General features: G+C 39.6%; 1 protein-coding gene across 1 annotated transcript in view; it reads right to left on the bottom strand.

Moving 5' to 3' along the window:
- RNF150 (ring finger protein 150) overlaps window positions 1–18,515 on the bottom strand; it is a 266,121-nt gene that overhangs the window by 66,468 nt on the left and 181,138 nt on the right. The window contains exons 3-4 of the mRNA XM_021679330.1: window positions 15,956–16,027; window positions 13,649–13,731 (exon numbers count right to left, since the gene is read on the bottom strand). Of these exons, the coding sequence (XP_021535005.1) occupies window positions 13,649–13,731; window positions 15,956–16,027 (155 nt within the window). The remainder of the gene's footprint in view (window positions 1–13,648; window positions 13,732–15,955; window positions 16,028–18,515) is intronic.

The following is an 18,515-nucleotide window of genomic DNA, read 5'->3' as shown; positions in this document are numbered from 1 at the left end:
TATTAAAAATAGTTAATATCATATTTTACCAATTCTAGGCCATACCATTCCTCCCCCCCCAATTCTAACATCTCTGAAATTAGGAAGCATCTTATAGCCAATGACAATTTATATCGTCATGTAGATATGATTTACGACTTAGTCAACAGTAGTGGACTAAGTACAAAGTACTATCAAAGACATGGGAACCAAAACTAAGCAGTCTCTTTATATTTGGCTATCAGATGAGAAAGATCCTTAAACCATGCTACCTCATGGTTCCAAAGGTACACTAACATAAGTACACTGTCATCCTGCTAGTGGGGAGTAAATCATTACCACCTTTTAGGAAAGCAGTCAGGTAAAACTTATCACTTCTGACCCAGTAAATTCACTGTTAGGAATGTATCTTAAGGGATAAATACAGAAAAAAATATAAACCATTAATGTCATGATTCTGTAATGATGAAAACTAGAAGCAATTTATTTGCTGGACAGTGGGGGACAGTTAAATAAGCTCTAATAATGGACTATATTATGCAACCACTAAAGTATTTTAAAATAATTAATAATAGTTTTTTTATTTTGATTAATTTATTTGAGAGAGAGAGAGAGAGAACATGAGTGGGAAGGAGAGGGAGAGAGAACCTGAAGCAGACTGTGCACTGAGCGTGGAGCCCCACATGGGGCTCGATCTCATGACCCTGAGATCACGACCTGAGCCAAAACCAAGAGTGAAACACTTAACTGACTGTGTCACCCAGGTGCCCCTTAAAATAATTTCTAAAGTTTTAGGAAAATGCTTACTTTGTAATGTCAAATAAGAAAGTAGAATAAAAATTGTATGAATGGGCTTGCTCTACAATGTTTAGCAATATACATGTGATGCTTATGTCTATGCATTAGAGAAAATTAATCTACCAATATTAATAATGATTATTTCTGGGTGGTGAGATTAGATTTGTTTACTTCTTTATACTTCTATTTTCAAAATTTCCCACAATTAGCAATAAAACCTTGAAGCTATTTTTAAAATCACATCTATAAAGAAACAGCTGTGAAAAGGATGACCAATAATCTAATTTGCATGACATGGGCATGAAAGGATAAGTCAAATCTCATGAAAATCAGCCAACACTCATTGCTCTTTTAAAAAATAAGGAACTTGAAAAAAAATCTGCTCCTAATCAAGCATATGTAACAGGCACGGCAGGGTAAAGTCAGAATAGACCATTTCTGCCTGGCTAGGCAGCACCCCTTTGTTTTCCACTTCATGAGTTCTAGGACTCACAGTCAGAATCCTGATCACATTACAGAGCTTTATTTTATTTATTTATTTATTTATTTATTTATTTATTTACTCATAAACAGTTTGGAATTTTCAGTCCACACAGACATTCAGTTCATTTGACTCATCTTACAATCAGATTGGTCCTTGGGGTTAAAAATCTTAAGGGGCTAGTATCTATTTTTAGTACTTTCAGTAAAACTTGATTGTGATTTTTAAAGTTTTCAAATATTAAAATGATGTTCATTTTTTTTTAAAGATTTTATTTATTTATTTGAGAGAGAGAGAATGAGAGACAGAGAGCATGAGAGGGAGGAGGGTCAGAGGAAGAAGCAGACTCCCTGCCAAGCAGGGAGCCCAATGCGGGACTCGATCCTGGGACTCCAGGATCATGACTTGAGCCGAAGGCAGTCGCTTAACCAACTGAGCCACCCAGGCGCCCGATGTTCATTTTTATATGAGATTATAACTCGTTTTTATGTTATATGGTTTATTATGATCATGTGATGCCTGAATGAGAGACCCTTTGCCCCCTAAAAAGGGAAGTTCACAGATGAATATTAGGGTTGAACTGTGATACTGCCTTGTGTTGTCATGAAAAGATCCAAGACCTGAATCTCCCATCAGAGTTTCAGGAGAAGCAGGGGAGGCTATGAACTGCCCAGCTGGGTTTGGTTGGAGCTTCCAATGAAAACAAGGAAATTCTCTGAGACATAGTAGACAGTTTTCCAGGGAGGCCCATGGGACGCAAGCCACTGTTAGCGGCTGACACCTCCATTAGCTCAGTATATCTTATTAATTTGCCTTTAAGGAGTCTGGGACTTGCCAGGCAAGTCAGTCTGGAAGTCACAGGATACAAGCTTGTTCAGAAATCTTTACAAATGGATCCCTCTACTGTTTGCCATGTACTTTATACTAGATGTCTCCCAGAGCTGCCTCTCTGGTAGAGGAAAATGTCACCTGTCCTAGAGCACAGGAGTTAATGGATTGTAATATTTGAGGAGTCAATAATTAGGTCCATGTTAAAAATATCTATCAGTTACATTAACTGAGAAAGGAAAGCAGCTGGCTGTCTAATTGGTTAGACGGACAGGGATGGTGTATGAGCACCTTGTCAACTGTAGACATCTGTAACAGGCCTTTCAAAGAATTCATCCAAACTCGTAGAACAAATTTCAGCATTGACTTTGTAACAGCTCTCAAAAACATTCCTTTTCCAAATCTCCAGGCCTAACCCTTTTAGGTTCTGTCTGACTCAGATACTGAAATGTCACCAGAAATTCCTTTGTAACTTAGGGTATCTATTGCCCCAATGTGCACATTTAAGCTTCATTTGTCCTTCATTATAAATTTATTCTACACTCTAACAGTAACCATGTCTTCTTTTTTGATTTGTAATTTGGCATATTATTGTGTTTAAATCTCCATTTCATCTCTTTCAAACCAAATGCTGTTACTTGTGCTCTGATCTTTGTAAAAGTGTAGATTTATGTTTAAAAAAAAAAAAAGGACAGTATAATATATTCTATGTTCCCTAGTACTAAAGAGAGCTCTTAAACTGATACAATTGAAATTCAGTCTCATTCCTAAAATGGAGAGAAGAGAAAGAGGCAGGGCAGCATAGCCCTTACCAACAATTATCTATCCAAGATGGAACTTTGCCTAAATGACCAAGTTATGAGCATGTTCTGGGACCAATAACTCAGAAGAAAGTCTTAAAAAGATAAGCCAAAGCTGGTCCTCAAGGTTGGGGTTTTTTTTGGTTGTTGTTGTTTTTGGTTTTTGAGTGATAAAATCTGTTTCAGTGCTTGAAATCTGTTTCCTCTGTTACGGTTCTTGAATCTTACCGTTTTTGAATAACTATGCTACTTGCTGGATTTTTTCCTATTGTTTAGAATCAGAATGGAAAGATATGGGCATGTTTTATTTTATTTAATTAATTAATTTATTTAAAGATTTTATTTATTTATTTGACAGAGAGAGAGACAGCAAGAGAGAGAACACAAGCAGGGGGAGTGGGAGAGGGAGAAGCAGGCTTCCCGCTGAGCAGGGAGCCTCACATGGGGCTCGAACCCAGGACCCTGGGACCATGACCTGAGCCAAAGGCAGACACCCAACGACTGAGCCACCCAGGCGCCCTGGGCATGTTTTAGATATAAACAAATACAGATGCATCCATCAGTCACCAGCTGATATGGGCAGCCATTTTCAACTCCTCCAAATGCTGTCTCATGCTGGGTTTACTTCCCAAATGTCTCCTGACTAGATCCACCTCTCTACATTCCCAGTGCCAACACTGCAGTTCAGGCCTTCAGCATTTCTTATCTTGACTTTGCAATAGTGTCCTAACTGGCCCCCAGGCTCCTGTCAGATCCTTCTGAGCTATATTCTGCATGGTGCCGGCAGCATGCTATGTATACAGCAAATGCCGAACCCCACAGCAGGCCCCCCAGCTCCTGGCTATAACCCAGGTGGGCATTCAGGTCCTATATGATCTGGGCCTGCCCACCTCTATACCATCATCCCCGGCTTGTGCACTACACTCTGTTGATTCCAGGTTACCGTTAGTTATCGTTGCTTGAGATAGTCTTACCTCTGACTAATTGGAAAACTCCTTCAGTACAGCTTTATAGAAAACATTTAGGCAATCTAAATTCATAACCTCAGAAACAAGAAAATCTGAAATGTGACCTCAGGTCTACATACATAGCTATTTATCACAGCATTATTTACAACAGCAAAAAATCTACATGTGCAGGGAGCAGGTTAAATGTCCAAAAATACTCAAAGTATGGCATATGAGATATATTAATTGAAAATGATGTCGACCAAGTTTTAAAAATATGGAAAATGCTTATCCTAGAAATGACTTAAGGTGACTTAGGAGATGCAGATATCCAAAAAGGTGCCATAGACAGGTCTGAGAGGAGAATGCCTTCCATGACCCCTTCATCAGGGTTCACCTCTTCTCTGGCAGCCCAGTGTGTTAGATCGATTAGGCTTTGCTGGGATAACAAATTAAACCCCAAATCTCTGTGACTTGCCCAACAAAGGTTTATTCCTCACACAAATTTGTATGTAGTTTAGCTGACTCTGGAGCAGCTGTCTTCCATGTGGTGACTCAGGGACCCAGGCTGCTTCCTGCCCATGGTTCCATCCACTCAGCACGGGTCTCTGGCTGCTGGGGCAGAGGAAGCATGAGCTGGAGGGCCTTTCCTCCGCCTTCGAGTGTACTCTGAGGGCTGCAACCAGTGCTATGGCCCTCCTGTGAGCAAGAGGCTGAGTAACATGGGGGTGCATATCGATATCTGGGGTACAGTTACTGTCTCTGCCACAGGGAAGGTAAAGATGCCTACCACTGAAAGGTCCCCTAAAACTGGACTGGCCTTTCCCATAGTTACATAATTATGGCACCTCTTAGTATGTTCGGATTATTTTTTTTAAATAAAGGGATAAGCACTGTTAATTTTAAAAAGCATCATAAAAGCAAAAGAAGAAATTAAAACAAGAATGGAGACATAGAGAGGGAGGGGGTGGCTGGGTGATGGACACTGGGGAGGGTATGTGCTATGGTGAGCGCTGTGAATTGTGTAAGACTGATGAATCACAGACCTGTACCCCTGAAACAAATAATACATTATCTGTTAATAAAAAAAAAAAAAAAAGAATGGAGACATAAAACAGTCAGGGCTGAAGCTAAAAAAAGTCCCTTTTGGCTGGGGCGGGCGACAGATTTGGCTCTCGACTTCCCATCAACAAACACAGAAAAAAATCTGGACGGTATCATAATTCAGTACTCACAGTATAAAAACATTCCCCTGCTGGGAAGAAATGTGGTTATGCTGTACATGAACTGCTCTGTCAAGCCCCCATGAAGAAGTCACAGCATAAAATCCTAATAAGAGACACAACGGCAAGTTTCTGAAGATTGCTTCTTACAGCAATCCCCGATAAAAGTGATGGCAATGGCACCAGCCAACTCAACTCTCCTGGAAGGGGCTAATATGCACTAGGGCATGATTTTCAGTTGTCTGTGAACCTACCTTCTTACAGAGGTACCTTTTAGAGAAACAGAAGGACTGAATTCTATTTCAATTAATCTTCCCAAAGAATAGCTTTTTAAAAGTCACACTTTTGATATACTTAATGAGTTTAAATTGGACTTGCTGAAAAAGTACCTGGAGTCCAGCTCATCTAGCTGGATAATTAAAAATAGGCTTATGAGAATGAATAATTAAGGGGCAGGAGTTGAAGTAGGAAGATTAGCGAGAAAGCTGCTGCAGAAAGCCGGGGAAAATTGATGGTGGTACTGATGTTAGCGATGGTTAACAGGAGCAGGGAGAGTTCTTCTAATCATAAGAGTAACATCATATTAGTATTACAGTAATAGCAACAAGAATAATGGTACCAGAAATATGTAGAATTATCATTCTTTGTTAGGTTCTGAATTGCATATATAAAAACCAACTTTTAGTTAGCCAGCTTAAATTAGATGCTTAAATCAAAATCTAAGCTTCTTCATTGACATTTTCTTTTTAATAAAAGTCAAGGCTAAATTAAAAACACAACACATACACACAAAACCTCCAGACTAGGGGAAGGGGAGTTAGTGTTTAATGCTCACCAAGTTTTACTTTGAGAAAATGAAGTTCTGGAGAGGGACAGTGGTGGTGGTTGTACAACAATGTGAATGTACCTCATGCCACTGAACTGTAAACTTAAAAATGGTTAAAAGGTCAATTTTATGTTATGTATATCTTACCAAAGCTGGTGGCATCACGATTCCATACTTCAAGCTCTATTACAAAGCTGTCATCATCAAGACAGTATGGTACTGGCACAAAATCAGACACATAGATCAATGGAACAGAAGAGAGAACCCGGAAATGGACCCTCAAGTCTATGGTCAACTAATCTTCAACAAAGCAGGAAAGAATGTCCAATGATAAAAACACAGTCTTTTCAACAAATGGTGTTGGGAAAACTGGACAGCCACATGCAGAAGAATGAAATTGGACCACTTTCTTACACCATACACAAAAATAAATTCAAAATGGATGAAAGACCTTAATGTGAGACAGAAACCATCAAAATCCTAGAGGAGAACATAGGCAGCAACCTCTGTGACCTCGGCTGCAGCATCTTCTTGCTGGATATGTCTCCAAAGGCAAGAGAAACAAAAGCAAAAATGAACTGTTGGGACTTCATCAAGATAAAAAGCTTTTGCACAGCAAAGGAAATAGTCGACAAAACCCAAAAATCAACCGACAGAATGGGAGAAGATATTTGCAAATGCCTTATAAAGGGCTAGAATCCAAGATCTATAAAGAACTTATCAAACTCAACACCCAAAGAACAAATAATCCAATCAAGAGATGGGAAGAAGACATGAACAGACATTTCTGCAAAAAAGACATACAAATGGCTAACAGACACATGAAAAAACGTTCATCATCATTAGCCATCAGGGAAATCCAAATCAAAACCACATTGAGATACCACCTTACACCAGTTAGAATGGCAAAAATGAACAGGGAAAGAAACAACAAATGTTGGAGAGGTTGTGGAGAAAGGGAAATCCCCTTACACTGTTGGGTGGGAATGCAAGTTGGTACAGCCACTTTGGAAAACAGTGTGGAGGTGCCTCAAAAATTTAAAAATAGAGCTACCCTATGACCCAGCAATTGCACTCCTGGGTATTTACCCCAAAGACACAGATGTAGTGAAAAGAAGGGCCATATGCACCCCAATGTTCATAGCAGCAATGTCCGCAATAGCCACACTGTGGAAAGAGCCGAGATGCCCTTCAACATATGAATGGATAAAGAAGATGTGGTCCATACATACAATGGAATATTACTCAGCCATCAGAAAAGATGAATACCCAACTTTTACATCAACATGGTTGGGACTGGAGGAGATCATGCTAAGTGAAATAAGTCAAGCAGAGAAAGTCAATTATCATATGGTTTCACTTATTTGTGGAACATAAGGAATAACATGGAGGACATTAGGAGAAGGAAGGGAAAAATGGGGGGGGGGGAATTGGAGGGAGAGATGAACCATGAGAGACTATGGACTCTGAGAAACAAACAGGGTTCTAGAGGGGAGGGGGGAGGGGGGATTGGTGAGCCCGGTGATGGGTATTAAGGAGGGCACGTACTGCATGGAGCACTGGGTGTTATACGAAAACAATGGATCGTGGATCACTATATCAAAAACCAGTGATGTACTGTATGGTGACTAACATAACATAATAAAATTAAAAAAAAAAAAAAAGATGAAACCAGAGAAGGAGACAAACCATAAGAGAGTCTTAATCATAGGAAACAAACTGAGGGTTGCTGGAGGGGAGGGGGGGTGGGAGGATGGGGTAACTGCGTGATGGACATTAAGGAGGGCACGTGATGTAATGAGCACTGGGTATTATATAAGGCTGATGATGAATCCCTGACCTCCACCTCTGAAACCAATAATACATTACATGTTAGTTAATTGCATTCAAAAAAAAGAATATGTAAAAACCAATTTTTAGTTAGCCAGCTTAAATTAGATGCTTAAATCAAAATCTTAAGTTTCTCCACTGACATTTTCTTTTTAATAAAAGTCAAGGCTAAATTAAAAACACAACATGCACACACACTCACAACCTCCAGACTAGGGGAATGGGGAGTTAGTGTTTAATGCTCACAGAGTTTTACTTTGAGAAAATGAGTTCTGGAGAAGGATATTGGTGGTGGTTGTACAACAGTGTGAATGTACCTCATGCCACTGAATTGTAAAGTTAAAAATGGTTAAAAAGGCCAATTTTATGTTATGTATATTTTACCACCCTTCCCCTTCCCCCTCCAGAATCATCTAAGTGAACAGATAACCTTGCTCAGGACAAAATGGACATCCTGTTGTGAAGAATGAGGAACCTGACAAGCCCTGGACCCACAGACCACTCACTGACCTTGACTCAGAGGCTGCTTAGAGTGGCCATGGCCATAGCTCGCCTTCAAACATTGGAAGCTGGCTTGAAGCTCCAACACTAAACAGTACGAGTGCAATGCTTCCCAGCCAGAACTATTTCAGAACAGGTGTTACTAGTTGCTTCTTTATCCAAACACTACCCCCTGGTCTAAAACATAAAATACAAAGACCTCAGTCAAAGTACAGGCAGTTGTCACAATGCCTCCTACAATGTCCTCCAGGAAACACTGTTTACAAAATGTAGCTCCAGGAGGGCATTTGTCGTCTGGGAACTTTGTTTAGGAGCAAGGCACATCTACGGAAGGTAATAACTTGAGTTTTAGAGGATTTTATTTGCAATCCAACTGTAATGACAGGAAGCCAGTAGGGCATGCTGCCTCCGGGGGCCACTTCCACACACCCAGATGATACTGACATGGGGGTTGTGTATGAAACACTGCTTTTGTCTGTCTTCTCTAGTGGGGTGGGATGCTGAAATGTGAACAGCGCATCAGTGGATTATTAAGTAATAAGCTGAAGGGAGCAAGGACACATTCCTGTTTAACCTCAGTAGAAAATTCTGCCTGGCTTGCGAAAATGTCCTGACTCCTGAGGAGCAGGTTCTACATAAGCACCAACGTCCCAGGGGCTTTGGTTGGTTTATTTAACTTAGACCTTGATCAGCATCTGCCTACGGACTCAGAGGCCAAAGGAAGCTCAAGATGCGCCACTAATAATCTAGAACCATTTCTAACTTAGTTCTAGATTAAGTGAAAAGAGCAGGATAATAAATGATGTTGACAGTAGTATCTCAAACTTACAAAAACAAGTATAGCAAATAAAAGCAAGGAAATATACAAAAATATTAGCAGTAGTTATCCGCATGGGGGAGTTAGGTAGATAATTACATATTTATCCATCATACAAATTTTCTATAATGAGGATGCGATTGGCAAAGCAAACCACTGTTAGAATATGAAGATGTCCTTTCTTCTGGGGAGCCTTTCTTGTGCCTGGTATCGCTTCCTCCAGTTTTTAAAAATCCATTTTCTGTTGTTGCACATCTCACTCTGTGTTGTGATTACTTATTTAAATTCCCATCTCTCTCCCACACCAGACTGATTGCCTTTAGAGCAGGGATCAGGCCATTTATCTTTTCAACTCTGGTACTTCTTACTATTCCTGGCACACACTTGCTACAAAATAAATGTTTGTTGTTGCAAATGAAGCATTTAGTTAGTAAAACGTTTATGACAAGGGTCTGCTTGTTACCAAGGAGATTTAAAATTCTTCCTACATCATAAAAGAGTTCCCAAAGTCAAAGGAAAAGACAGTAGTAGACACTAATATCCTCCTAAATTAGCGATAATGCTGTAGGGATCAGTCCGAGAAAGGAAAGAATTTTACAGGCACCTAGGGTATGGATGCATACATTGTCTTTTTTTTTAAATGGCAAACAAAGACTTTTGCCCTGCCCAAGGAGGGCATATTCTTTCTGAAACTGGGTAGGTAAATAGACTGAAATGAGTAACCACTGAAGTACAGTAGAATCACCATAGGATAAAAGCTCTGGAAAAATCTGAGAGCTCAACTTACTCTCTGGACAAGGGAAGACGATACAATTTCAATTATATGCTTCAGTAAAATATCTTCTGTAGCTAAAAATGATAATTGCAAGTATAAACTTGACTCACAAAACCAGCCCTAAAATACATATCATGTAGATTTCGACATATATATGCTCTAAGCAAAAACCAAAGTTCTTTGGAAAATAACCCAGTGGAGTATTAGGATCAGACCCAAACCACAAAAGTTAGAGCTGTCTGACCCTGAGGTGCTTTGCGTACTGCTGCGGCCGCGCATGCCCAGCTGGCCCCACGCGTGGGGAGCCTCCCCGGCCTGCGCTGGAGAAGGCCCCTGGGGGAGACAGAGCAAGGGGGAAACGGTAAGTGTGTATGAGCATGACTTAACTTTAGTAATCGCCATGATGACAAAGGAAGAGGGGAAATCATTTATTAATTCATCCTAATTTGTGCAATGGTTTCTGAAAGAGGCAAACAAGAGAATGATTCTGAAAAAAATCACGGTACTAGAATATCCTGAAACGATTTGGAAAGACACCTGAAGTGGCCACAATAGAGAAGTGATACACCCAGCGGGTGAGGAGTCAGGAGGCCACAGAAAAGAGTATAAAAGAAGGAAGACAAAAACGGGATCATTTTTTTTGAAATGGTTTCTACTCCAAGGAGATGCAAAAAATTCTGTGGGTGAGTCAGCCTGGAAATAATGAGAAAGACAGTCTACAAAGTTCATAGGAGCTAGGGCTTAATAATACCCCAGAAGAAATTACGTAGCAAAAAGCAACTGCCAGTGCATTTGTTTGATAACATCCATTAGTGCAAACTGTCTGGCAGAAACAAGCAACAGGCATCAAAATATCTCGATTTTAAAGTCAGCATGGAAAAAAAATGGATGAGCTCTTCAAAGAGTAAGTATAGATATGGCTCATCTAAGATCAAATAAGAAATAACTCTAAGTTGTGCTTGGTAATTCTCAATGTATTTTGTTATTTAAAGCCGGGCCTACAATAAGGAAATAAAAGCAGATGGACAGCAAGAAGCTTGAAGCAAAAAGTATCAAGAAATGAGCCGAGAACCAAATAATAATGTAAAAAGGGAAGAGTTTTAGGCCACACTGAACTGGCCTAGGGCAAGGGCTATAGTATAAATAAAATTAAAGTTCCTGAAGTTGTTGTTTTTAATATTAAAAAGCTATTTCCTTGGTTAATATTTCCAAAAATTATATTGTAAGAGTTCTGGAAAAATACACCATGACAATCTAAACACTGCTAAAGCAATGTAATTTGTCATAATTAAGAACTGAAACCAGCCAAATGTTGCACAACAGGGGCATGGTAAATTGAATTGTGGCACATCTATTGCTTGGATATTATGCAGCTTCTAGTAATTCAATGCAGTAACGTGGAATAGATGCATGACAGAGCTCCAAATGAGTAAGTTATTTTATACAGTATGGATTACGGAGCTAAAGTAATGCTATATATAGTTTTAAAAACAGATTTTCTTAATTACACTTAGATTCTCAGGAAAAAGTTGCAATTCAACTTAAATTTGCTTTGGATATTTTTTATTAGTAGTACCCTCACAGGGCTCTAAACAGTCTCTAGGAAAGCAGGTTCCTTGCTTTTAACTATGAGGGTTAATAAAACCCTTAGTAAAATATTGCAGAGATAATAGACGCTACCCTGAGAGGCTCTCTGTGGCTCACACACTGCCCGTGATTCTTTGCCAGGTTTCTAGAAGTCACCAAGTAAATACCAAGTGTAATGAAATAATAATTTATATATTCCCTCATAGGAAGAAAACCACCAAGTCTTGATGTGTCCCAATTTATGATTTTGTCTTAGAGCTAGTCAAGCATCTAGAACCTAAGGAAAGTGAATCTCAGTTGAAGGCTTTGGCTGGGGCCAGCACAGTGCACTTTCCCCAGGGCTGTTTCCTGATGATCAATTTGCCTAAAAGCATTTCAAGAAAGATCCATCCCCCTTGGGAGTTTCTGCATCTATTCACGTATCCTGTCCTTTTTTGACACTTCTTTGTCATTTTGGGTTTATTAAACTAATTCCTCTACAGGAATATTTTATTTTATTTTATTTATTTTATTTATTTTTAAAGATTTTATTTATTTATTTGACAGAGAGAGAGAGAGCGAGAGCAGGAACACAAGCAGGGGGAGTGGGAGAGGGAGAAGCAGGCCTCCCGCTGAGCAGGGAGCCCGACGTGGGGCTCGATCCCAGGACCCTGGGATCATGACCTGAGCCGAAGGCAGACGCTTGACGACTGAGCCACCCAGGCGCCCTCTACAGGCATATTTTATTTCTTTCTTATTTTTAAGAAATAGTTCTTAAAGGTGCATTGCTTTATATCTTTGTGTATTTTATCTACTTTATTAAGTACTCTTGGGAATTTTTTAAAAGATTTTATTTATTTATTTTAGGGAGGGAGGGCCGAGGGAGAGGGAGAGAGAAACCTAAGCAGAAGCCATGCTGAGCGTGGAGCCCGACCCTGAGATCAGACCTGAACCAAAACCAAGCGTTGGGTGCTTAACCAACTGAGCCACCCAGGTGCCCCTTAAGAATTTTTAAAGCTCATCTTTCTGATTGAAGAACCTTTCTTCAAGGGATAATTTTTTATTTTTAGGATACTTCACAGATACAACAACACTAAAAAAAGAGGTTTTCAATTATAGGAAGACAACTTTTATGCAACTTAGAATATCTGATTTTATTGAAGTATTTAAACTTATTTAATTTTAACTATATTAAAAAACTCAAATACCTTAATGGTAAATTTCAATTAGGGAGAAAGGTTAGGGTTATATGAAAATCACTTGGGAAGTGTTTCCAACTACACATGTTGGCATCCTCCCCTAGATTCTAGAAATTTTGGGGTGACTGTCACATTTCCTTCCTGCTGATAAAAAAATAACAACCCCCCCCCCCCCCCCCAAAAAAACCCAAAGGAAATGGAATTTGCTTTTGGCTTCCCATTCACTCCTGACCATATTCTGGCTGTTGATCTCTTCATGATTATTCACAACATATCATTTTTTTCTTTTAGAGAGAGAGAGGGAGAGAGAGGGGGGGTGGAGGGGCAGAGGGAGAGGGAGAGAAAGAATTTTTTTTTTTTAAGATTTTATTTATTTATTTGACAGAGACACAGCGAAAGAGGGAACACAAGCAGGGGGTGTGAGAGAGGGAGAAGCAGGCTTCCAGCTGAGCAGGGAGCCTGATGTGGGGCTCGATCCCAGGACCTGGGATCATGACCCAAGCCGAAGGCAGACGCTTAACGACTGAGCCACCCAGGCACCCCGGAAGAGAAAGAATCTTAAGCAGATTCCACATCCCCAGCATGGAGCCCAACTTGGGGCTCGATCTCACACCAGAGATCATGACCTGAGCCAAAATTAAGAGTCAGACGTTTAACCCACTGAACCACCCAGGTGCCCCAAATCATGATATAATTTTATGAGTTCATTAATTAAGTTAAAACAGCACTTGTGAAGGTAAGAACTGAATCTGAATATCATAATTTTGTTGTTAAAGAAAACTCATACTTGGAGTCACGTCATCAAATTCCATATCACGAGGTTCTAGTTCATAGCAGTATGCTTCCTTTGGTACAAAAAGATCAGAAAAATATTTATTTCACAAGAAAACATGTTTTCAAGGAGAAAGGTTACACAAAAAGAGCAAGCTTTTTGATTGTTCACCATCTAAACCCAGAAACGTTTGGGCAGATTGATCTTGCAGGGCTAGGCCAAGAGGCCAAGCAGGTCTGAGCCAGTGAGGCCAGCAGGCACTCTCCACACACACCCCATTCAAAAGCAGGCGGCCCAGTGACTCACCGGCAGGGCAAGATCCGCACAACGTCATTGGGCTTGTACCCTTCAATGCAAACTGCACAGTTATCAAAATCGGGTTCTGTCTCCTGCAACAGAGAAAGTACAGATGAGTTGACTTATGTAGCTTCAACTCTTGTGTAAATACGCAAACAAGCAAGGAGAGCTTGCCTGGAGCAAGGCTTTCTTCAATCGTCTACGTGCCAGTTTTCTTAATCAATAATTGACTGTATTTGGGCCCATTATCCATTCCTTCCACCTCCACTTTTTGTTTCTGGGTCCCACTGCAAGTGTTTTCATGAGGGAACAATTTTTTAATGTATTGTTACTAATAATGATATTTATCATGATTGTGAGAAAGCAATTTTTAAATATACCATTACTAGGAATGCTATTTATTATAACAAGAGGTGACATCAAAATCTCAAGGATGAGAAAAACTATTTATGGAGAACTGTTGGAATGATACTTAATCTATCAATTCCTTGGGAATCTTATGTATACAACTCTAGAACAATGGTTTTAACTTTTTATTCAATCTCTTTCAATACCCCAACATATATTCCTTATGTGGTAGTCCCTGTTCTTTTATATTCTGTTGAGGGGAAAAAAGTAATGAAAAATATACTTTAAATTTGTAACGCTTTTTTTTTTTAGATTTAAAAAAAAATTTATTTGACAGAGAGAGAGAGAGAGAGACAGAGAGAGAGGGAACACAAGCAGGGGGAGTGGGAGAGGGAGAAGCAGGCTTCCCGCTGAGCTGGGAGCCCGATGCGGGGCTCGAACCCAGGACCCCAGGATCATGACCTGAGCCGAAGGCAGATGCTTAACGACTGAGCCACCCAGGCGCCCCAATTTAGTAATGCTTTTAAATGAATTTCATCTAAGTTAACTCAATAGTATTTTTATATAGTTGAAAAACAGCAGCTCATAGTGAAACAAATCAAGAATTCGGACTAGAGACAACACCTGGTATACGTGTAGACTTGTGAATCCCTTACAATGCCCCAAGGAGCTCCAAGTACATGTACCGCAATCCACTGCTCTAATATTTCTTCTGGGGAGAAGAAAGACCTTTAGAGGTCTGCAGGCCTTGGACTGCATTGCTTAGTTGTTCCTTCTCAAGATATGCTTCTGCTTCTGATGTGGTTATAGCAGCATTATTTACAGTAGCCAAGATAGGGAAGCAGCCCAAGTGTCCACTGATAGATGAATGGATAAGGAAGATGTGGCATATATACATATAAAGAAATTATTTTATATATATTCGCATATATATTATTATATATATATAAAAAATGGAATATTACTCAGCCATAAAACAATGAAATCTTGACATTTGCAATAGCATGGATGGATCTACAGAGTATAATGCTAAGTGAAATAAGCCAGTCAGAGAAAGACAAATACCATATGATTTCACTCATATGTGGAATTTAAGAAAGAAATGAAAAAAGAAAAAAAAAAGGAAACAAACAAAAAAAACCCAGCCTCTTAAACACAGAGAACAACCTGGTGCTTGCCAGAGGGGAAGCGGGTGGGGGGGGATGGGTGAAACAGATAAAGGGGATTAGGAATACACTTATCTTGATGAGTACTGAGGAATGTGTAGAATTGTTGAGTCATTATGTTGTACACTTGAAACTAATATAACACTCTATATTAATTATACCTGATTAAAAAAAAAAGATAGGCTTTGCTCTTGGCTTTAAGTCCTCATTCTCCAGCAAAGAAGGTGCTGTAATGACTTTGGGGTTGTAGATGCCAGATTTCAGAGGGACTGCATATACCTCCTGTATTTACTGCAATTATCAGTGGAGGACATCACACAACATATAACACTTTCCTCCTTGCAAGGATTTATGGAAAAATTTTCTCAAATTGTTAATACTAGGAGCAACCATTTTGTTTTCACCTTGTGGACTGGGATGAAGTAATCAGATACTGTTTGAATATTTCTTCCTCCATTGCATTGGCTGCTAGAAAGCCCCAACCTAAGTTTGGGATCCATTTTTGTTACACATTTCAGGTAATATACTTATGTACAAATTTTATCCTAGCTTCATCTATTTTTCCTATACTTACCTTTCAGTCTCTTACATTTTCTTTCCAACTACTTTGTTGTCCTACTGTATGCATTTTATAAATTGTTTTAAATTATATTTAATACAGATGGGTATAACACCAGACCCAGGCGAACTATCTTCACGTATTCCCCTTCTCCCTTCCTCCCCTCTCTTCTACCCTGGCTGCTGGAAAAGTCAGCAACTTTTTTGAATAGTCCCTCACCAAAAAGAAAAAGGCTCCTGTTACCTTGTCACCCTTCTTGATGGTTCTGACCTGGAGCTTGCTGATAGCTTTCTTTGCTGCATCTCCCAGTCGGCGCTAAAAAAAACCAAAAGCTGCTTGTTAGTAATACAGATGTGTAATTCTTGACTTTGTTTCTGATGGCATTTAATAAACCGGGGGCAGCTATCTCTGAAATGCACAAGTGGCACGAATGTTAAGGACAATGGCTGGAAGAAATGGGGCTGTGATATCTGTGCAAAGTGGATCTAGTAATTGAGGTCTATTAAAGCGCTGTCATCGAGGGGAGCTCTTCATGCCCAATGTTAAGCAAGTGGCAAATGGCCTGGAAAAATCCTGCCCTGCAGTGACTCCAGCACAGATTACATTTATGCAGACTAGCGCACACACACAGAAGTTTAGTAATTTGCCACTCTAGCCATTTAATTTGTGACAAGGAGATAGCCAGTCTGGAGCAGTTGGAATAAATTTCATGTTCTCTTTTTCACAATCAGGGTTTACTGCTTACTGCTTGTAGATTTCTTTCCATATGGAATTTTAAGGAATTTCCTTTGCTTTTATAGACCTAGCATAGGTTTATCTATTTCATCTGTACTATCCTATCCCATCACATTCTTCCATGCCAATTTCACCTCCTCTTTGTATGTTTAAGTGTGGGTGTGCCTATAGGAAAATACATAAAACATACATGTTCAGCTTAGCAAATAATTATAAAGCAAACACCTGTGTAACCAGTCACTCATGTCAAATAATATATTAGCACTCCTTTAAAAGTTTTTTTTTTGATAGAGAAAGTTGCTATCCTAATGAGCCCTGCAGTCATGTGATGATAGGGCAGTCAGGAAGAAGGGGAGCGGGGGAGGGTGGTGAATTAAGTTTTAATCTGTCAACATTTGCTTGTGTGCTTCTGAGCTTCCTACATGTAGCAGCTCCTTCTTAGGTTTGTGTACTATGACCCTGTAATAGACACGTATTTGCAGCAGTGAAACATATTTGAAGGCTATGATAAATGAGACAAACATTTACACGGAATAATCACTTCCTTTCACTAATTTTGTTCCCTTTAGGAACAACACTCAAGCTTCTTTCTTTTCTTTAAAATTGTGAACATATCCTAGTGAACGGTTAACATATCCTGCGTACCATGCTAAAACTTTATATGCAGTATCACTTTTATTCTTACAACCCTATGAGGAAAAAAAAAAATACTAATTTATAGAATGAACTGAGACTTACAGAGCTTAAGTAAATCGTTGATCATAATCAGTGAATGGTCAGTCAGAATCTGAATAAAATTAAGTCTGACTTGAAAGCCAGAGATAAACCACCACTCTAATTATTCACTAAACCACCTCATCAACAAACTGGCCAGTCATCCAACCAACTAACATCCTCCAGTCAGCCAGCCAGCACTCAACTGACATTTGGCCAACCAGCCAACCAACCAGTATCTACCAAGCTAGCCAGCCAACCTACCAATCACTGAGCAGCCAACCAACACCTGGCCAGCCAGCTAACCAGTTAACCAGCCATTCAGCCAGCCAGCCAAGCGACTAACCAACCCAAATCTATTAAGTATTTATCATATGGCACTTCCTCGAGCATACAACAGTTAAAGTAAATAAGTAGAAGAGAGGTATTCTCCTTGTTAATTCATTTTCTTTTTGATATTTTGTCATTAGTTTCTAAAGTGATTACTGGCAATTTTAACAAAAACGTAAGTTTGGTTCTCACCCAAAAGGAGACCTACATACACTTGAGATTTATGCAGAAGTCCATGAGAAGCTAGCAAACTAAGGTTGCAGGAAAAACAGGGAGAGTCTGTAATGATAAATACCATGGTGGTGGGTGGACATTGAGAGGGAAAAACACGGAGATGAAACTAAAAAAGGATGGAACTCTCTGTCCTCTCCTCTTCCTCTAATTCCTGCGTGATCATCCTTTGATCTAAACTCAGGCCACTTCTTCAGGGAGCTCTTCCCCCATGTCTCCCAAGAGGGAAGATCCTTCTAGTCTATACCTTATGGCACCTGGTCCCTCTGCTTCATAGCACTGTCAAAAATTTACAATTTGACATTTGTTTTGATGATCGATCTCTGTTAAATTTCCTTCATGTAAACTCCCTGAGGGCCAGACTGTGTTTATTTTTGCTTCTCATTGTGTCCCAGCACCTAGAATAAAGCTGCCTTTGATAACTGACAGTCAATCATTCCACACGTATTTTGGATCACGTATTTTGTCCCAGGCATAGCTCTGCGTTATGGAAAGAATGGTGGTGAAAGGAGGCGTCTGGCTGGCTCAGTCGGTAGAGCATGCAACTCTTGATCTCAGGGTTGTGAATTTGAGCCCCATGTTGGGGATAAGAGAATACTTAAAAAAAATTTTTAAATCTTTTAAGAAAAATGGTAGTGAAAAAACACACATAAATTCCTGTTCTTTTAGCTTACAATCTAGTGGCAAAGCCATAAATGGTTGATAAGTGAATAAAATTTTAAACCAAAAGATTTTTTTTAAAGCATGGAAAACCATCTATGAGATTTAGCCAGTTAACGGGAAAATTAATGGA

Source organism: Neomonachus schauinslandi, chromosome 2, assembly GCF_002201575.2.
Source record: "Neomonachus schauinslandi chromosome 2, ASM220157v2, whole genome shotgun sequence".
Lineage (NCBI taxonomy): Eukaryota > Metazoa > Chordata > Mammalia > Carnivora > Phocidae > Neomonachus > Neomonachus schauinslandi.
Note: the sequence above shows the minus strand (reverse complement) of the source record. Positions and strands in the feature narration are given on the sequence as shown.